The sequence below is a fragment of the Dicentrarchus labrax genome, unplaced genomic scaffold (genome assembly GCF_905237075.1).
Source record: "Dicentrarchus labrax unplaced genomic scaffold, dlabrax2021, whole genome shotgun sequence".
NCBI lineage: Eukaryota > Metazoa > Chordata > Actinopteri > Moronidae > Dicentrarchus > Dicentrarchus labrax.
In genome coordinates this window covers 7,832,153-7,853,398 of record NW_026136721.1, presented here as the reverse complement: position 1 = coordinate 7,853,398, position 21,246 = coordinate 7,832,153, and the positions used below count along the sequence as shown (strand labels likewise).

Here is a 21,246-nt window from a genome sequence, read left to right as displayed (position 1 = left end):
CCCTCTGGGGCCTTTAACAATGTTTTCCCCACAATGCAAGACCTGCAAACAGACTTTGATGTGTAAATACTGATAAAATAACTTCCCACTGGCATCATCAGTAGAGATCAATAAATAATAGATTAAATATTTAAGATTCCCGACAATATGGGACCTGAGAATGAGGGGCCATAGAGGCACTGAGTAAGGAAGTTGAGGTGATGTACAGGGGTTGAATTCACTAGCCTACAATTAAAAGGAAAATCTCCATCAGGCAGATATTAAAGCGTGGCAGCTGTTAATGCTGAGTGCTCTATTTGTTGCAAAGGGTACGTTACTGAAGAAATGGGGCTGATATGTTTTCTATAACTACCACCACAGAAGATCAAGAATATGAGCACTCCACTGAGGTTGTTTGTTTATTTGAGGAACACAAATGCAGTGAGACCAATAAAAACAATGAAGACAGTACAGCTGTCCAATTACCTTACTAGTTATCACCTCTTATCCACTGTTTTATTCCAGCATCTGCAGTTAATCAATACATTTGATTCTAATACAACACTATTATAATGGAGGTTGTAAGTGAGTATGTCTCCAGGATGAAGACCATTCAAGGTTTTACTTCCACCTTCATGTCCTCAGTTCTTGCCTGCTGCTGCCCCCTGATGGCCTTGAAGAGACGCAGCACAAAGAGTTCTTTAATATTTGCAGTGAAGGTGAAAGTAGAAAGAGGAATGATTTCATTCTGCTTTCAAACAGTGTCAATGTTAAAGCACCTCTCTAGGAAAGTATTCCAGGAGGTAGGACAATAAAAACCAAACGCCTCTTCAGATGGACAACTAGAAGGTCCAAACCAGTTAACCTCTGTCAGTTAGAGCTCTGTGAGGTTCATACTGGATGAGCAGAGATGTACTCTGGAGCAAGGCCATGTAGGACTTTATAAAGTAAAAAAAAGTACAATTTAGTTTTTCTGTGTCTGAGACTATAAGCCTCTTACTGTTGGATATATTTTGAGATGATAAAAGGCCGTTTTTGTTGTGTTGGTGATGTGGTTCTGGACATTAAGGTCAGAATTAATGATAATACCCAGATTTCCAACTGCACCCATAATAATTCAGATTTTGGGATGTAGTAAAGCAGTAATTTAACAGGCATTAGGTTTCCAGAGGACACTGGTATGAATAACTGTTTGTCCGCCTTGTTCACTAAGACCTAGGACTTGTTAATGTCTCGCCTGTGCAGACCACCTCAACAGCAGAGGAGGAGAACCACTCCTTTACAGCGCCACAGTCCAGCAGTGCAGACTCAGATCCATCACAGTCAGAGAAAAAACGCGCCACGGTTTCCTTTACAGGAAGATCTATCTCACTGGTTGAAATGGCGGAACCACAGCCCAGTTGTCTACACACAATAGAAGCGTGCTTCAGGTCCCAGACTGTGGACTCTGCACTCAGCAGTCTCCACGCTTCCTTCGGCCTCACCAACAGTTTGCCGGCACAGGTCTCGCTGTCATCCTCTCTGAGCACGCCATCGTCCAGCATCACATTTAGAAATTCGACTAGTCAGAGATTAGCAGGAAAAGCCCAGGTAAGTTTAAACAAGTAGGAAGTCATATTTAACAATTATCTATTATTATACTGCTGTATTTGATCATATATGGTATGTACAGTATCCGTGCAATTTACATTTCAAATTGTACAAAATTCCATTATCTTACCATCGACCCTGAGCGAGAGGCTCTGGCTCTCAGAAGAAAAGTTACCATTGAAAACAAAGTTGTGATAAACACAGCTGTAGTTCCCTTGGTGGGCCTGGTCTGCAGCAGCATAGGTGAAGAAGGCAGAGTGATTGACAGCTGGATGGGTGCGGCTGTGGGTTTGGTTGAGGCCTGTGAAGATGAGGCTGAAGTGACCTCCGGGGTATTGTGGCTCCACAGAGCAGTTGACGATGAAGCTGTGGCCCTTGAAGAGCTGAACACCCTGCTGCTGGTCGTCATAGAGCACACTACTCGAGAAAACGGTGATTTCTGGCCGAAGCAGGGTGCCTTCAGACAAAGACAGACAGAAACCGGAGATGGAGCTTTACGAATGTAAGAGTGCACAAGCTTCTACCTCTCTGCCCACCAAGAGCCTGGGTCTGCTCAAGGTTTCTACTCTTAACAGGAAGTTTTTCCTTGCCCCTGTCGCCAAGTGCTTGCTCATGGTAGGAATTGTTGGGTCTCTTTAAATAATTTTATAAAGATACAGTCTAGGGCAGCCCCGCAATGATGACAGATAAAGGTGTAATTGCACCCTGCATTGGGCTGAAAGTGAGCCCCGCTTGTACCCACCCATATATATTTGTATATATAAAGTCAGTCCACTACAGAAAGCCTTTTAATAGTACAAATGATTTTAAAGAATGTGCAGTATGAGTCACCTTTTAGCTATTCTACATAGCAGCAGTATATAGTAGCTGAATCTCAACACGGTACATATAAATTCAACTAAATGTAATCTGAAGTTAGGGTAGCTGTCAATGTGAACAGACACCAGTACCATAATTCCATAGGGGAGCAGGTTGTCTAGAGCCTAAATATAATCAGCTACATGTTAAAGTAACGCCTGCACTATTTTTACCTGAGCAGACCACTTCAACAGTGGAAGAGGAAAGCCACTGCTTCACCGCCCCGCAGTCCATCAGCGCATGTTCAGAGCCGTTACAATCTGAGTAAAAGCGCCACGTAAGTTCAGTCGACTTGTCTTCTTTACGGGTTGAGACAGCGGAGCCGCACTTGAGCTGTCTGCACAGCACAGCGGCCTCCTTCAGACCCCAGGAGTGCTGGTGGCTCACTGGTCTCCACTCCTTCTGATGCTCCACCTCCAGTCTACCTGCACAGCTGCTGTTCCAGTTCACCAACCTCGCATAATTGTTCTCTGCAATTAAATCACCAGTCACGCTGTGTACAATCCATCAACACCAATGAGGACTCAAAGGTACAGAATGTGACTGCTGGCCTGCTGTTGATCATGTATAAAGATAAATCTCACAAGTCCAGTGAGGTGAAGTCTAACAAATTAAACTACATGTAGCTAGTAAATGATTTATTACCAACATTCAGGACAGCTGCAGACAGGATGTTAAAAGCCATAACTTACTGCACTGATGAACTCAGGGTTACCTTTTATAGTGAGAGTGAAAATCTTTGGCCTTGAGAAAATGTCTGAACTGAAATCATAGTTGTAGTCGCACTGATAGATCCCTTTGTGGGCGTCCTCTGCAGCAGGAAACATGAAGATGGCTCTCCCATCGACAGCTGACTGGATTTGCTCAGTCAGGGGCTTAGTAAGATGGGTTAGGCGGATGGAGAGTATGTTGTAAGGTGAAGACAAGCTGCAAGAGATGGCAAAGCGATGGCTCTCAGGAACCTGTGGGAAATCATCTAACACAACCTCTTCCTCCTGGACATGCACGGTGATGTAAGGTTGGGGTGGACGTTCTGCAAAGAAAGAAAACAAAGTGTTGAAGGACCGCTCAGAATATCTGCAAATTAGCCACTATGCATGAATATTGGATCCATACAAAAAAAAGATTTTCCATTGCATGCTCTGACCAATCACACCCATATTTATAGCTAAAGAATCAGCTGGTGATTACCTTTAATCATTAACTGCTGTTTGTATGATTTAGTTAACTCTGTGTGGACTCTAGAATCTGTGTTTCTCTCCACCTGTATGTGATGTAATGTTACTTTCACTAGATGTTTGTGAGAGAGAGGCAGAGAGAGCTCGCCCCGCACACACTACAGGCTCTGAGAGAGAGAGAGAGAGATTTCTCTTCTGGATTGGGAATAGTGGAAAAACTCATTTTAATTAGCGTATAATGACCTGATAGTAAGAATAGTTGTTCTTTTGTTACCTTAGAATGAGACGATTTTATCTACAGAGGGAGCGGGTCCTCTTCTACTGAGTCTGCTGTGTCCCTACAGTGGCCCAGAACAGACAAACCAAACACTGGCTCTAGAGAGGGTGATTCAAGATTTTTGTGCATTTTGAGGCCACCGTAGTTTCTCCTTCACACTTGAAAGGGAAGGGAGAAGCGAGGGAGTTGCAATCGGAAACTACACCACTAGATGACACTAAATCCTTCACACTGGTCTTTTAAATAATGAATTTATGAAGAAACAGAAGGTTTTTCTCAGAAGTGTCTGACTGTTCTCAGACACTGAGGGTTGCAAGGACATTACTACCCACATTTGATATTATCTAAAGCATAAACATTTAAATGATCAAAATGTTGTATTTGGCAAATTGGTAACTAAACACCTCAATCCTCTAACAGCTAAAACCGTTAAGCGAAAAGAGCCTTGACTAGTACCTGTGCAGGTCAGGTGAGTGTTTCCACATTGTCGTAGTTGTTCTGTGGTATTGATGTTAGTGGAGGGACAATCCATGAGATGCTCCTCTTTGCCTTCACACATAAAGACCGGATTCCAGGCGAGTTCTGCATTTTGGAAATGGCCGCTGTTGTCCAACCGATGGTAAGTCAAAGGAAACCCACACTGGAGATCTCTACAGGTGACTATGGCAGTCTGTGGGCTGAAGAAAGAATCACACACTGGAACCCATGATTGACCAGACTTCACCTCGACCTTGCCTGAGCATCTGTGGATTGAGTGTAGCTTCGCCAGCCTCACAGACTCTGTGGGAAGAGAAAAAGAGAGAGTGCTTCGACTTTTTTGGAAACTTTGAGAGCAGCCTCATTGGTCATCCTTTCATTTTTCTATTTCTATTCTAAACATTATTACATTTTACAAAAGCTCAACTTAATAATTTAAGTTAATTAAGTAAATTTTTCACAACAACAAATGTAAATTTGATCATTAATAGACTGTATACTGTATACTCTAACTAAAAAAGGAAGTGTCATGAAAAGAATAAAAAGTATAGCAAGAACTGGAGTCATATCCAGGTAATGTCTGTTTGCCTTGTATTGCTTTGAGCTTTGTAATCCTTACTATGGAAGTCATCACTAACAACAGAATGGACAAAAAGAATGGACAAATACATTGACTATTACCTGAACAAGTCATATTAATGGCTACGGTCGAAAATTCCTCGCTCCATGCTTCGCAGAAAGAGGAACCAGAGTAACTACGACAGCTGGTTGACAGTGACCACACAGGTTGACTTTGTGGAAGATAAATCTGTGAATATGAGATGGCATCTGCACAGCCCACCTTCTGACAAACGTCAACAAAGTGTTTCAGTTCCGTGACAGCCCACGGATCAGAAATGGGCCTCCACTCTCCGTCCTCCTTTCCCACCAGTGTGCCTTTACAGTGATTTTCTCCTTCCACCAGTCTCAACTCATGAAGATCTGGACAGAGAGAAGACAGTCGTTGCACAACTTCTAATGAGAGCTTTCAAACCTTTATTGAACCTGTTGCAGGCTGGAAAAGCACAACAGTGATCCAATGATTAACTATAAAAACATCAATCTTTCTCACTTTTTTAATAAAGGTTACCCACAGCAGCTTTAAGGTTTTCCCATTAAAAAAGATCATATTTATATACTTACAAGAGCATAAAATTCCAGACACTGGTGTGCAGTTGCTGTGGATCGAACTGGCACAGTCCACGAGACGAGACTCGTTGCCTCGACACTGGAGCTGTTTGGATAAAACCGTTCCTTCTCCTTTTCTAAATGTCCCCCTAAAAGACCCTGGAGGCCCACAGCCGAGCTCCCTGCAGACCACCTTTTGAGCCTCAGAATCAAAGCCATCCTCACACACTGAGGCCCAACCATTATCTAACTTCACCTCCACACTCCCCATGCAAGTATCCGATTCTCCAAGAAGCCTCACGGACTCTGAAAACAGGCACAGAGAGAATTGAGCTGCATCTTTAAACAGAAATCTAGGGCTGCAGCTATCGAATATTTTGGTAATCAAGTATTCTATCGGATATTCCATCGATTAATCCAGTAATCGGATAAAACATACTTTTGCTTAATCAAAGCCCAATTTTAAATATACAATAGAAAACAAGACAGATCACTTAATAATAAAACAATTTGTTTCCTATTAAGAAAAATGTACATTTATTTATTATAAGTATCAAAAATAAAATAAAAATGTCCAAATGTACACACACCACGATGTTGTCCTTAATTTTTAATTTAAAATGATCCCACACCTTCGACATCTTCTGTCTCTTCCAGTTACCACATTGTAAAAGTAATTAGTTACTCAGCAAAGTAACTGACGTTATTTTTTATGTTCTATAACGCTATTACATTCTATAACATCTTCTATAACGTAAAATATGTTTATAATAACTGAATGAAGAATAAAAACACTATATACAGTATTTCAGAACATTTGCTATTTATTTGAACTCAACAGATTGCAGCCGGCCATATGCATAGAAATAATGGACAGGTAGCATGTTGTCAACAACATATCTTGCAGTCAGTGTGTTCAGCTCGGCCCTAGTCGCCACCTGTTACTGACCCTTTTAACGGAGTGGCTCCGTCTCCTTCACTGGAGCTCAGGCTAGCTGCATCTGGGCTTGAGGTTGGGTTAGCAGCAGCAACAAGTGGCGTGTTAGCATGTGTTGCTGTGAGGTGCTTCATAAGATTTGAGTTGTTTGAGGCGGACGTGGAGAAAGTCTTTTTTCCTGGGCACAGTGCATGTTACATAAACATTCTTGTCTTTAACTTCAGTAAGCGAGAAGTAGTGTCGGTACTTCCAGTTTGATATCGCTACCTTTGAATTTCGCTGGCTCGTCGCCATTGTCTCTGTGTTGTGTTTACAGTAGTTAGAGCGTACAGTGAGACAGCGTGCAGTGAGACAGCGTGCAGTGCGAAACGTGAGTTTTAAATTTAATTAATTAATTGTATTCCTCGATAATTTTTTGTACGAGGTACTCGAGGTACTCGAGGAATCGTTGCAGCCCTACAGAAATCTACAGTGAATCTTGGCCTGTGCTGCCCCCTGTTGGTGTGTGGTGTGGTGCAGTTTTGACCCCCCACACTCTGGGGTGGCCTGTCAAACTTTAGATTTCTCCATTTGCTGACGACAGGCGGCAGTAGCAGAGAGATACTAGTGCGTTTTTTTTAATTCTTTCCAAAACACAAGTAAAAAACCTGAAAGGCCCGATCTAGAGCCAGTGTTTGGTTTGTGTACTGTAGAAAGGTAGAAACTGCGGTTCAACCAAGGTTTAGGTTAGCCGGCATAGACAGCCTTTGGACAGTATCAGGGGAAAGTTCTCCGGCAGATGAAAATTTTAAGGGCAAAAATTCTGGTGGGAGATACAGCAAATACATAAATATATAAATATATAGCTTAATATTGTGCAACCTACAAGATGTGTTGCCAAGACAACTAAAATGAAAACTTTTATTATGCAAACGATGGGTTTTGTCACTGTCACACAGCCGTGCTGTTAGCACCTCTTCCCAGGGGAGCTATCAGGGCACAGAGACTAAAGTTAGTGCTAAACTAACTCAAGGACTAGATTCTTTGTGAAGCCTCACACAGACCAACAGTGTATACAGACACTTCTTGACCCCTGTAAGGTCATACATACAATGTCTGTGGGATTTCTGATCAAATTAACCTTAAATGAAAATCAGATTTTTAAGGGGCGGGGCAGATTAGTACAGATAAAACGGGACTGTGATGGGTTTGGGAAAATATACCATAGCTCTAAAACGGTTATTTGCAAATACTACATGTTTTTTCTTGAATTACCTGAGCAGATGACCTCCAGACTGTAGCCAGAAAAATCTTTCCTCTGCACTCTTCTCTTTGTTGTAGCACTGCTGCACTCTTTCAGGGTCTGCTCAGTGCCTCTGCAGGTGAAATTAACCTCCCATGCTGGTTTGGGGCCGCTGCTGTTGGGCCTGTGTGCTATAGAAACTACAGAGCCACAACCCATCTGTCTGCATGCCACTCGTGCATACATGAACTTCACCGCGGCCTCTCTTTCTTTGGTGTTCAGAGCCCTCCACTCTCCCTGATGTTTCATCTCCAGCCTTCCGGAGCAGAGGCTGTTTCCTTCGGCCAGCCGGGCATCATGGGGCACTGAACAAGTAAGGAGGACAGTGAAGCTCTCATTTACTTCCAATGCACCAAATTCAAGAGTCTTTACTCAGAAATATGAACCTGAGATCTTCTCATTACAAGCTGCTGCATTTTATTCAAATTATGCCAATAAAATTTATATTTCTAAGTACATTCAACATATAAATATATCTAGAGTTTAGCTATTAATTGTGAGCAATGCAATTTCCACAATCTCTGCTGACACTTTAAATTCACCACAGTGTCTCATGGGTGTTCATCATGGCTGCACCGGTCTTTGAAAACTTCCTGTGTGTGTCAACATGTTTCTATTGACTGATCCACCGTTGGGCAATCAATAGACATTGTTTTTGCAGAGGGGTTTTTAGAGTTTAAAACTACAGATTAACATTGCATGCTAAAAGACAACCTGCGTAACTTTGTTTTTGGTCTCATGCAACGATACAGGGATTCAGTCGTAGGGCTGCACAATAAGGCAAAAACATCACATTGGAATTATTTTGACACATTTTGCGATATCAGTATGATTAACAATTTGTAGGCAAGCTAATCTCTGCAGCACTACAGTACTTCATTATGATGCTATTTTGTCACACATTTTACCTTCATCAACAATTTGCAGTTTTGCGATTTACATACTGAACTTGGCCATATTGAATATAATATTTTGATTAACAGTGCAGCCCTATTCAGTCCTACATAAACACTTTATATCGAGTCAATCTGCACTATAAGAAACTATGTGTAGATCTTGGTCAGGTAAATGCTTCAACTCATTTTTTAAATCTACAACATACAGTGTAGGCTAATTCATGAATTTACATGCATTTATGCATTTTTGACCCTGTTGCTAAGCTACAAAGAGCCTCACCAGTCCAAGGTACTCACCAGTGGACGGGTTTAGATGTTTGTCTTCTGGTTTTAGACCGGAGGTCTCAGTCATCAGCAGAACAAAATGCCAAACTACTACTAAAGTCCACCTGAAAAATAAACTACGCTGGATTGAGAGCATTTTAACTGCTCTCTGAGTCCACGTAAACTGAACCTACTCGCTCAGTGAATACAGCAGGGCTGCACTCTTCACTCTCTTGCACCGGTTTGTTTGCTCGAGTAACTAACTAGAGTCTAGTTTGCACTAGTCTGCAGTTGTTCCTGCAGCCTATATCTTATTGCCTCACCAACATCACCAAAGGTCATAATGACTTTTTCTCCAGCATTTAAGTCTCAACTTCTCACGGCTCTGCAGGTGCCTGCAATCCTAAAGGTTTAATAAACATTAGTCAAAATAATAATTTGCTCACACCTTCATGTATCCAGACTTACTGCCTTGTTATCATGTGTCCAGCTGGTTCCAGTCTGTAATTTTAACATTTGTAGTGAGTAGGAACACTATTATAGAGAGAAATTAACTTGTATATTCCCACATCTCAGATTAAGGCATTTTATCATCTGTAATCTACAACGTATAACCAATACACCGCATACATTCATATACTCTATCAGTATATGTAATGCGATGTCAACCTTTTCTTTTTTATAACAAAAAAACAAAAACAATAAAAGGTCGACACCTTGATCTGGATTATATTTCTTACACTACACTCATACACTAAATTTAGCAGGATGTAATACAGTTTGTTACATCTGCTGGCAGGGTGGTCATCGGTTTCTGTATGTAAACTGTGTAGTTACTATATAACAGAGGGGACATTTGACACCGGTTTCCCCTCAGACTGAAGTCCAAATTTCATCCTCGAGATTTTGATCATTACAGATAAAAGTGCAAACAAAAATTCTAAGAAATATGGTTGAGTGTGTTATCTCATGGATGTACACAGAGAGAGCATCATTGAGAATCAATGTTCACACTGAACTAAACTCTGGTCCGATAGCACATCGCATTATCAAGAAAACTTCTTATGGATGATCTCTTATCTAGTGCTGCCAACAACAATCTGTGAGTATGCCAAATTAAAAGAAAAAAACGAACTTTTATTGTGTAGACATACTGTACCATCTTTTAATACTCACTCAGAATGTTTATGTTTCATCTATTTATGAACATATCAAAACAAAATAATCCAAATCAAAATTGTATTAATGTCCATTTGAAGTTTTTACAGCACAGCAGTTTTTATGCAACTTGAAAGAAGTTTAAAACATTATCAGAACTATAAACCTACATCATGACTGGCTGAGCCCGATGCTGTAGGCTGCTCATCTGCCGAGCTGGGGGTGTCTCTCCAGCTGCCTTTGAAGCTGGCTGCTGCTATTTCCTAAGCCTCGCTTAATTACCTTTCTTTTGCAGCTCTTACAAGAAAGATATTCAGATGCCAAGTAGTAAGAGCTGCTGACCCCCACTACCTGCCTTATCCTCTGATGCAGTCCAGCAGAGGTAAGTTCTGATTTGCCACAGTCTGGATGTAGACAGAAAAGCTGCACATGCCAAAGCTTCTGGGGCATCCGCAGGAACAGGGGGTGTCCAAAAAACTGCTCCAATGCTGGTATGGCATTAGAGTTCAGTGATGGCTGAGGTGGATACCTACACATCCTGTCCATCTTTGCATGGTCCAGCTCTGGCTGACTTAAGCGCGACCACTGGAACAGAGCCTTGGCAATCCAGCGCTGGTCAACCTCTAGAAGGGCGGGGATCCAACCAGCGGGAAGGCAAAATCTTCTCTCTATTATACAGACATGAGAGAATGAAAGAATGCATGATAAATGAAGGTATAAAGCCACACTCTCTTTTAGAAAGGATACATTGAGTCATATTCTATGGTCCTGTCTTGAAATACTTGGTTATAATTTTGTACTTTTTGGGAAAATGCCATGAGAAACTGTGGATAAAAAAGACAAATTGCTTTTCAACTTTAAACTTAATTATAAAGAAGTTGAGACAGCCACAAAATGGATACAAAAGAAAATATATACAGTATATACTCATTTTTTATGCTAAATTCAAATCGTACTCATGATTGAAAAGAGATGTGAGGAGTGAGAGAGAACGAGAGTATGTGTGAGACAGAAAGCATGAGAGTGTGTGTAAATATATTTTTAAAAATACATACTTGCAATGTCTGCTTCCACACATTGAACGGCTAGCACAAGTTCTCTGTCAGTGGGTTCCTGCTGCACTGTGTCTGATGAACAATGTGCAGTAGACCGAGCAGGAATAGCTGAAAAAGGAGGACATCAATATATGATACATTAAAAATATGAAAACATCTACAACTCAGAGTTACACAAATTCCTTTTTCTAGTTGCATACTCACACGGCCGAAACTTCTGCTGTGAAAACAGCCTCTTCACAGACTTGTCTATAGCCTGCTGGGATTTGCCTTTCCCAATCAGTAACGAGCGCAAAGTGGCTTTAGGCACTGGGGACAGTTGAGGTGAAGTGAAGGCGATGTTTAGGTGTTACCAGTTAAGTACACTACTGTTGCTTTGCTCATGCCACAACCTGTACACCATAACTTTGTGAAATAATTCCTATACACAGGGGCTACATTTGCATACTCAGCAAACAACCCAGACACATTGACTAAGCCACACATATCTGGCAACTTTTAGCTAATTTGGGATGCAAGTAAAGAATGATGAGGTAAAGTCAGTGTTATCACATTGCAGCCATGTTTTTATTATTATTATTTCTTTTATTTGAACAGGGACAGTGCACAATAAAACATTAACCCAAGTTGCTGTTTTCCACCCGTGGTCTTTATTTACTGTATGAATGCCTGTGAAAGCGAATAGACTAACACATCTAAGTGTTATCAGTAAACTAAAAGAAACAGTTGATTAGTTAAGAACGGAAAATTGTACATGACTTGTTTAGTTAATGTTACTGACATTGGTTTAAAAATGAGTTAGTTATGTTACTGACATATGATTCTTTTACAACCACATCTTTTCAATAATGAACTTATAAGAACTATAAAGGCCCAGACGTTATGAAGGCAATTAATGAATTAATGAATGAATAAATGACAATGAATTTACCGAAAATATAACAAAAGCTGTCAATCCGATCAAAATTACAGACCACTTGACGTTGGTCTCTGGATGGGCGGGGCCTCAGGCCATTCTTGGTAGAGTTCCCGATTGTGATTGGTCAAATCTTGGTATGCGCAACGAAGCGTGATTGGTTTTCGCCATTCTTGGCAGTGGGGGGGCATTTGATTGGTCAATTCTTGGTAGCACTCTTGATAGCAATAGGCAACGCGATTGGCTCTCACATGATGGATTACCTCGACTGACAGGAGACAGCAGTTTTGCGTTGCATCCAGGAGATGCGGGTTCGTGTCCCGTTTAAAACCACAGGTGATTGTTGAGTTATTATTTTTTACGTTTTTATGATGTACAAAGCTGCTGAATGTTCAATATTGTAGATAAACATGAGCAGAATAGCTAAATAGGCTCTTTCGTGGTAAGTTAATGATTTTTTAACCATAATGGGACGTCTTGATTGGACGTAAAACAGCGGTCATTTTGTGTTGCTGGGGTAAGCTGACCTGATTAACTAACTAACAATAAACTAATAGCCATACATCTCTCACAAAACTTACCATAAATGACTTGCTTGCCATAAGCTGTCCTAATCATGTTGTAGACATGCAGAGGTGTTTTAACTGAGATTTATCTGTAGCCATTCAAAAGAAAGAGGAAGTCATGTGTGGTCGTAGTGTAGTGGTAATTCACGTTATATGATAAACCTTAATAATTCCTTAGTTCGGAAGTTAAACAGCCAACCGCTTGCAAAAGTTCGTTCTTTTATTTTGAAATCACAGCCAAACCGGAAGTCTTCCCAGGTTTGTGCGCAATGCTTTGAAGGTACAGGGACAAACCGGATGACGAGCTACCATATAGCTTATAGGGACAGAAATAATCAAATAAGTCGTTTTGTTTTTCAGCAAAACCCCAGTAGACATCACAAGACCGATGTTCTTGATCTACGACCAAAGAGGCAAGTGTAAGAGAGACAGAGCCAGGAGGAGAAAATCCTTTGGCGGTGCATAATAACCCAACATAACGTTACTGCAGCGCCTTCTAACGTTACAATAAAAATCACCGCAACGCCGCTAACGTTAACGTTATCTTAAATCCTGCTGTGCAATAGTAATCATACCGGAGTGGCCCCCATGCAGAAAGGCTTAACGTTATATTGCCAGGCCCGAAGAGGGAGAGGCTCCAGGAGGCGGCACGGGTATCAGTCCGCTCTTTTGTAGTAGTCGTTCCCAAATTTGTGATAATAATACATACTGGTAGCGGTAATAACACGAGCTATAAACTAAACTTTATTATCTATTACATGTCAGTGTTCAACAGGTGGCTCCGTGGCGCAATGGATAGCGCATTGGACTTCTAGTCAAACACTTGAGCAGTGATTCAAAGGTTGTGGGTTCGAGTCCCACCGGAGTCGCATTTTTGAAAAGTTATGTTTGTTGTCACTAACATTTTAGTTACTCATTTATGTATACTCTAAATTGTGTATTTATGGATTTATTTCAGTATTTGTGTATTTATTGCGGCATTTATTTATATGTTAACTGTAAAACTGTACAATGAACCCATATCGTGAACTCAATAACTGCAAGAAGTTTGTGTAAAGTGATTTGGATAAATTTGGATTATTTCTGGTTTAGGGAAATTTTTTCTGTATTGTGTGTTTTTTAAATAATTCTTGACAATCATACACACTTAATAGGCTTCTTTTTGACCAATTCATTGTTTTCTTATCCCTGACACTTGCCATCCCTGCCATCGTTCTGTCAAAGAAGCGAACCTGATGCTGAGATACATCCTACTGTGTATATTCTTTAAGTTTTCTAGGACACATTAAAATCAAGGTCTCACGACCCCCATGAAGCTTTGCTGACCCTTTGTGGGGGGTCCCGACCCTGAGGTTGGGAACCACTGATACAGCCAAAAGACAACTTAACATCATACAAACAGATAATTGTTGTAATGGAGTTTTTATGGTTGCTGGGGATTAAAATAAAATCTCTTTTTTTTTATTATCTCAATTTACTAATTCTGTCTGTACCCTGACATTAAATAAGGGAATTTACTGAAGCTCATTGGGAGTGTGCAGTTTGTAGGTTCAATATGAGGCATTGGGTACAAACAGGAGACGATGACTATGTACTCCAACCACTAGATGGAAGCCATCTTATAAAGCGTCCATGTACAGTCTAATAATCTCCAGCCACAGCGAATCACAGTGATAAAAAGCAGTGAAGTGATCAAACAGGGCAAAGGAGAAGAGAAAGGAAGTCAGAGAGACTGTCCACACACAGTGAGACAAGAGAGTGCTGCAGTTTGATTCATCCGTCCATCAGGTCAGGGATTATGGGAATGCTGAGGACATCAGTGGCCTTTCTTCTTCACCTGGCTGCCTCTCTAGCGGTAAGACACTCACTTTCATATTTCTCACTATATAATAAACACTATGCCATGAGGAGTTTGATTTATTTCATATTCCATGTATATTGTTGGGTTATGTGCACAGGACGACTCTTTGAGAGTTTAGCCCCAAAACAAGAAGTGATATTGATGTGATATAAAAATGCTGTTTACAAAACAGCAGCAATATCTTTCCTGAAGCAGTGTCCCTGCTAACACTGGATACTCCACAGACTTCACTGTGGACAGTTTCTATATTTCTATATGTTTGTCTGGTAAAGGAGTATTTCCAATGAAAATGTTCATGGTGAGATTTATCCAGAGTAATGTGAACGCTCTCAATTTTCAATGTAATTTTTCAACAATAACTAAAGACCAACCAGGCTTGATAGGACTGTACCTCCAGTGTCCACTGTTTCATGCCTCTGTCAGACTCAGTACCTGTGATGTTGGTTTTGGATCACTATGTCTGCACCTGATAGGCTGTCACTAGACAAAAACATGTTCAGTAGCTTTAAAGCTGCAGTAGGTAACTTTTATAAAAATAGCTTTTTGTCATATAAACTGAAACTTTCACTATATCCTGACAGTAGTGCATGAGACAGATAATCTCTGAGACAATCAGGTTCCTTTGGCTCCTCTAATGGTATTTCCAAGAATCCACACGGCCTGAACGAAAACAACCAATCAGAGCTGAGAAAGATAGAAACACGCTTTGGGTTTGAATCTTAAAGATAGTTGATTGTTGAGTCTGAGGTACTTCTCTTCCCAGGGTCCTAAAACATCTGTATTTGACGCCCTGGGAATGACACTGAACAATCAACTATCTTTCTCTTTTTCATTGTTTCACAGATTATCTGTCTCATGTTCTACTGTCAGGATATAGTGACAGTTTCAGCAAATATGTTGATAAAAATGAACTACTGCAGCTTTAAAAAAAAGTGTCAGCATGTTTGTTTTGACCACCATGCATCTTTTTTTAACCTCTTTTGGTTAGTTTTGGAAACTTCAAGGATTGTAGAATATTTCAGCAGAACATAATGCTATCTGGACACAACTAAAATAATAAATCAATATTCTGCAATAAAGAAATATATAAAAAAAAACAGGTTCTACATGCACAGTGGATAGAACGGTGAATAAATGTGTCATTATGTGATCACACAGACTGAGAATGCACTGTGTCTTTGTCTGTTGAGCTTTCCGACCCTTAAAAGCCAGGAGAACCCTCCGTGTGCCAGCTAACTATCTCGTCTTTCTTCCTCTGTCCAGGCCCCTGTGCCATGCGAGGAGAAGGTTGTCCGCCTTGAAGCAGAGATCCAGGGTCTTATGAATGTGATCGACGACCAGCATCGCTACATCCAGGAGCTCCACAACAGCCAGACCCAGCAGCTGGAGCACATACCCAACTCCCACCTGGGCCCTGAGAACCTCTCCAAAGGTAGGGCCACATTTCAGATGAGAGACATTTATGTCTGGAGCGTCAGAGTGTGTATCTGCGTTCTCCACTGATGAGTGTTCTTTCTCTCAAAAGACCCAAACAGAGCTCAAAATATTGAACTTACATTCATCTGGGGTCCTGAAACCAGACTCCAAATGAACACGGACGTTGCTGTGTGCCTGCTGGATGTGGAAATAGGAAACTGTTAGCTAAATTGACTTTGTAAGGCAATTCAATCAGGTCCTAGTGTTATTCTGCATCCATGTGTCCAAACAAACATGAATGCAGCTGTAAAGCCCTGCTGAACGTCTCCGTATGTTCCACAGTGGAAAAGGTCAACTATGTGAATTAAAGAGTACGGAGAGCTGGTACCAAAGTAACACATTTCCAGATAAATGTTGTTTTATAAAATAACGTCACAGAAAGAAACTTATTTTTGTTGTAATCAACAATTGTCAGTGACTTTGGTTTCATTTGACTTTGAACAGACGGTGTGCATTGTCACTGTTGACCCCGTCAGATGGGACGACAGTAACAATGCACACCGCAGTAAACTTGAATTTGTTTTATCTCATCCTTGTTTTTATTAAACAGGTCTGACAATGTCCTTGTTAATATGTAATTGCAAACACATTAACACTGTCTCTTAACAGGCAGTTTTTCCTTGCCCTTGTCGCCAAGTGCTTGCTCATGGTGGTACTGTTGGGTCTCTGTAATTAATGTTATAAAGAGTTCAGTCTAGACCTGCTCTATTTGAAAAGTGTCCTGAGATAACTTCTGTTATCAATTGGTGAATTACAAATAAAATTGAATTGAATTAAATTATATCCTTTATTTGAGCAAAACATGTTAAATTTCATTATTTTATTGTATCCAATGTTTTACAACAAAAGTATGAACAATAAAACTGTTTGAGGAGATAATGTAACACTATAAATATGTACATTTTTATTTTATTAGGATTTATTGAGTTTTTAAATAAAATGTTTACATTAAAATGGTATTATTTCATGTGATATTAATAATACAAATTTATTTTATTTGGTGATTTATTTGCCCAAGTTAAATAAAAACAAAGAAAGACAATGTATGATATGGTCGATGGACCATTTGCACCCCCAAACCACTTTATTCTGCTGAAAACCGTTGTATATGTTTGGGTATTAACTCGTGTTATTGATTGATTCAGGTCCAAGTCTGGATATTTTAGTGCCAGACATTGGAATTCTACATATAAAATGCGTCTCAATCAGCAGTTAACATCTGGGAGTGAACACTGGTGACTCTGCAGCAGCTTCACAGTAAAAAATCCTCCCAGACGTTAAGCTAACGTGTTTGTTTGTTTGTTTATATTGTATCCCAACCAATTATTTTTCCCCCTTGCTTTGAATATTTGACCTTGTACATCTTCAGACTGCTCCGAGGTGTTCGCAGACGGTAACGTGGCCAGCGGGCTGTACGTGATCCGTCCAGGCGGCTCCCCCACCGCACTGAGCGTCTACTGCGACATGAACAACGGAGGAGGCTGGACCGTCTTCCAGAGGAGGAGAGACGGCAAAGAGAGCTTTGACAGGTGTGTGTGTGCGTCAGCTTTACACACACACACACACACACACACACACACACACACACACACACACACACACACACCTTACAAACAGTGCACATGTCAATATGTTTGACATAGAAAGTGAATGTATAATGAGCGTGTTGCACTGTGTGTGTGCAGAGCGTGGGTGGAGTACAAGCACGGATTTGGAGACCTCTTCTCCCCTGAGGGAGAATTCTGGTTGGGCAATGAACCTCTACACCATCTCACCTCACAGGGTGTGTGTGCCTGTACGTGTGTGTTGATGATCTGTCAGACTTTATAGGATGGCCACCTGTGTGACTCAGTGTCTTACAGGAAACTACGACCTGCGGGTCGACATGGAGGACTTTGAGGGTAATCAGCGCTACGCAGAGTACAAGAACTTCAAAGTGGACGATGAACAGGTAAAACAGACAGGAAGGAAGTGGAGTCCATCCAATCTCTTTTGTGCAATTTCACACACTTCTGGAAAGTGATTTAAATCCTCCAGACTGGAGTAAATCAGCTGTCCTGTAAAAACAGCGTATAACTATCTCGGTCTGTCCTTTTCCTCTGATTTCTACTCTTTTCCCATCATTAACCTCACCCTCTCTTCATCTCCCATAACAACAGGGGTCTTATTTAGACTATGCATGTTCTTTGTGTTTTATGATCTTTGCTATGGAAACAACAGCAAGGACGTCTGGCTCCAGCAGATGTGGCCAAAGTACACACATTCTCTATTCAGATACTATACTCTATATAGTACTGTCTTGGTTTCTCTGAAGGACATTTCAACCGGCTGTTTCTTTCAGGGTTTCTGCAGGTTCACCAGGTTAAGCTTAAAGCTCTAATCTCTAACATTAAACAGTCTATAAACTCTAGCTCTATGTTCTGTATGTAGTTGAGTTTTGTCCTTACATTATCCCAAATGTTTCCATTTGTGCCTGTCAATGGCGTTATATCCCCTTTGTGCCTGCGTCAGTGTTGTGGTTGTCTGCCAGAAGCTGTCATACATTGACTGTTTATCCAGTCTGAAGCCACATTGTTACCATCCACTGTTTAGATCTTGGTGCTTTTTAACTCTAGATTTGAACCGGATGAAGGATTTTAGTTCAGCGGTTTTAATCAGCGGGTCTGTTTGTTTTGGAGAGGAGGAGACCTCTGTGGATCATTGGGCTCCCAGTAGAAACCTCCTGAACCATGAACACTGAAGGAATCCTAACTGGGAGAAGCTGACTGCAATGGTGGTGAAGACAACAACTCCCATGATCCCACACTGCTTCACAACAAACAAATGTCTTTTGTTATTGTTTTGATGTGAGAGACTCGCTAGCTGCAGAAATGACATTTTGTACCTTTAAGCCTTTTTAAGACCATAATAACGCCATGTCAGACATAGTTTAGGTCCATACGGGTGAAAGTAGGAAGGATATGGAGAATGTGTATTGATTCCATGTAGGGTTTGTTTGGTAGTTGTTAGAGCATGATCAATACACTTTTTACCCAAAACACATTTAAAAGTGAGACTGAAAAATGAAACTTTATACAAGTAATATTAATTAAATATTAATCCAATCAATTTTAAGACATTCTAAGGGCTACAACTCAGATTCTTGATTTTAGACAATTTTAGACCCCACGGACACTCGGCCTTTTGCAACGTCAAAGATTTATTCTTTGCTTTTACTCTCCTGTCCAGGACCAGTACCAGTTACATTTGGGAGACTACATTGGGAATGCAGGGAACGCCCTGGCCGGTCCAGGCTCGGGGTCAAGCGGGATCAAATTCAGAACCTACGATCAGCTGAACGACGGCGACGCTGAAAACAATGACGCTGGGTGTATCCGACACAGCAAGTCGGGCTGGTGGTTCAGCAGGTAACGCAACTTCAGTCTCACTTAATACGTGCAAATGAATAAAGGGGTGAAAGGTTTGTCACGTTATTGTCTTTGACTTCCTCCTCATAGGTGTGATTCAGGCAACCTGAACGGTCATTACTACAAGGGGCCGTACGAAGCAATGACCGACGACGGCGTGGTGTGGTACACCTGGCACGGCTGGTGGTACTCCATCAAATCCGTGGTAATGATGGTACGAGCCGCCGACCTCGAGCATCTGCCGCCAGTCCTCGCCCCGTTACCGGGAGGACTCGAGCCCAGCACAGCAGCAGGCGACAGCGTTGGTCCTCCACAGGACCAATAAGCTGAGAGCAACATGTATCCTGGAAAGCTTTCCTGTTTTTATATCTGACTTAATTCACATCCGTTACAGGGTACAAAGAAACCTCTCCTGTATTCCCAAAAAAAATAATACCACTGAATACTCGAAATAAAACAATGTTGCTTTCTCTTATGTCATATTGTATTTATTCTGTGTCCAAAATAAAGCAGAACATGGTAGACTTAGGCAATATGCGGACATTTGAGGTTTTTCAGGACAAAACACCAGACACACAAAGTGATATTGTTTTTGGATTCCGTTACAGAGAGGCCAGAGTCTGGCAGTTAAGGAGAGTCTGGGAGTTTTCTCTGTGTATGTGTGACCCACAGCAAAGACAGATATGAACCCTCCGTTGCTGGTTCAGCTTTGCCTTGTTCCTGTTTGGACACGAGGTGATTTTAGAGGATGTGTGGGGAGTCGTATCTCTTCAGTAATGAGAGATTTAAGGGGAAAAGAAAAGGGGTGGGGGGGGGGTAAACACTGTCCTGGCCAACACCATCCCTGTTAAATAAACTGCATATTTGGCTCTGAGATGGTGTGTGTCTGAACTGCTCAGAGTTAACATCCGAGGGTGATTACATTCCACATATTAGATTAAGGTAGAGGTTGTGAGGAGCTCACACGGAGGAACAGGTATCCATTGGATCAGAGGTTCTATCAGTTGTTTGTCCACAGAAGGACACCATGCACTTCTTCCAGAAGTCCAAAGCAGATCAGTGATTGAGCTTCGCTCTTTGGGGGAAAAAGACGTCCTCTTTAAAAGAATGGAAAAGGCAAAACGATCCATGCTATTCCACCGAGTAGTACCCGTCAATTTATGATTTACCAAACCCAAACCAGTTTGAGTCCATTTCCACAAATATGCCACAAATCCAAGGTTTTCTCTCATCTGCCCCTTTAAAAAGAAGGGTATAAAAGAAAATACTGAACTTAAACTGTACAACATCAAAGGAAAAAAAAAGGGAAGGATAGTCATAACGAAAAGTGAGGCGCTATGTACAGACCCTGAGGTGTGCCTGTTATTTAGGTTTTCTTCAGAAAAAGAAGAAACGTCTCTTGGAGAACGAGAGAGCAAGGCCAGTCCCACGCTCAGACTTGAGTGCATCGGTGCCACTGCAATGTCTTCGCTCTCGAAATCAGCGTCTTTACTGCAACTTATTCCAAATGTACACGTTCAGCGTTAATATTCCAACAACGCCTGCTGTCACTTAAGTCTTTCTCTGTATTTGGAACATCTTTGTGAGGAGAGTCGGGAGGTCAGAGGAGAGGAGGGGGTTGCCGCTCGTTGTCGGGGTTATCTGGGCGATAAGGGGGCAGCTGTGGGGAAGGAGGCAGAGTTCCGGGGTGAGCTGAAGGGCGAGGTGGGCGAGAGGCGGCGGGGGCTCGCCAGCAGGTCGCCGTTGTGCAGCTTCCACAGCAGCTCCTCGTTCTCCATGGACAGACGCTTGTTGACCTTGGACTCTTTCTGCAGCGTCTGCTGGAGTTTGGCCTGTTCGCTGGACAGCTGCCTGCAGGGGGAGACAGAGAGCTGTAGTTACCGCTGTCAGGTTTTAACTGAT

The 21,246-nt window shown here is 41.5% G+C and overlaps 3 protein-coding genes and 1 non-coding gene across 9 annotated transcripts in view; 2 read left to right on the top strand and 2 right to left on the bottom strand.

The window, feature by feature from the left end:
- Positions 1-385: 385 nt before the first annotated feature.
- Positions 386-9,139, bottom strand: LOC127355328 (scavenger receptor cysteine-rich type 1 protein M130-like). The gene is made up of 9 exons (XM_051386105.1): positions 8,939-9,139; positions 7,718-8,050; positions 5,542-5,832; positions 5,041-5,340; positions 4,339-4,662; positions 3,143-3,460; positions 2,601-2,897; positions 1,700-2,026; positions 386-1,540 (listed from the first exon to the last, which is right to left on the bottom strand). Exons 1-9 carry the CDS (start codon positions 9,060-9,062, stop codon positions 1,188-1,190), a joined length of 2,667 nt encoding a protein of 888 aa, XP_051242065.1. The 5' UTR covers positions 9,063-9,139; the 3' UTR covers positions 386-1,187.
- Positions 9,140-12,833: 3,694 nt separating this feature from the next.
- LOC127355344 (fibrinogen-like protein 1) lies at positions 12,834-19,819 on the top strand. 2 transcript variants are annotated; one of them, XM_051386136.1, is made up of 8 exons: positions 12,834-13,013; positions 14,389-14,455; positions 15,725-15,893; positions 17,307-17,466; positions 17,623-17,720; positions 17,800-17,888; positions 19,166-19,344; positions 19,435-19,819. In XM_051386136.1, the coding sequence occupies exons 1-8, from the start codon at positions 12,898-12,900 to the stop codon at positions 19,667-19,669; spliced, it is 1,113 nt and encodes a 370-aa protein (XP_051242096.1). In that variant the 5' UTR covers positions 12,834-12,897; the 3' UTR covers positions 19,670-19,819. The 2 variants fall into 2 exon arrangements, with proteins under 2 accessions (XP_051242096.1, XP_051242097.1); XM_051386137.1 differs by having other exon boundaries at positions 12,835-14,455.
- trnar-ucu (transfer RNA arginine (anticodon UCU)) lies at positions 13,378-13,469 on the top strand. The gene is given in 2 exon segments: positions 13,378-13,414; positions 13,434-13,469. It is a non-coding gene; the product is annotated as a tRNA-Arg (tRNA).
- Positions 19,811-21,246, bottom strand: part of LOC127355317 (microtubule-associated tumor suppressor 1 homolog) — a 77,336-nt gene continuing 75,900 nt past the window's right edge. For all 5 annotated transcript variants that reach the window (XM_051386079.1, XM_051386078.1, XM_051386074.1 and 2 more), the window contains one exon: positions 19,811-21,195. In XM_051386079.1, coding sequence (XP_051242039.1) covers positions 20,982-21,195 — 214 coding nt within the window. In that variant the 3' untranslated portion in view covers positions 19,811-20,981. The remainder of the gene's footprint in view (positions 21,196-21,246) is intronic.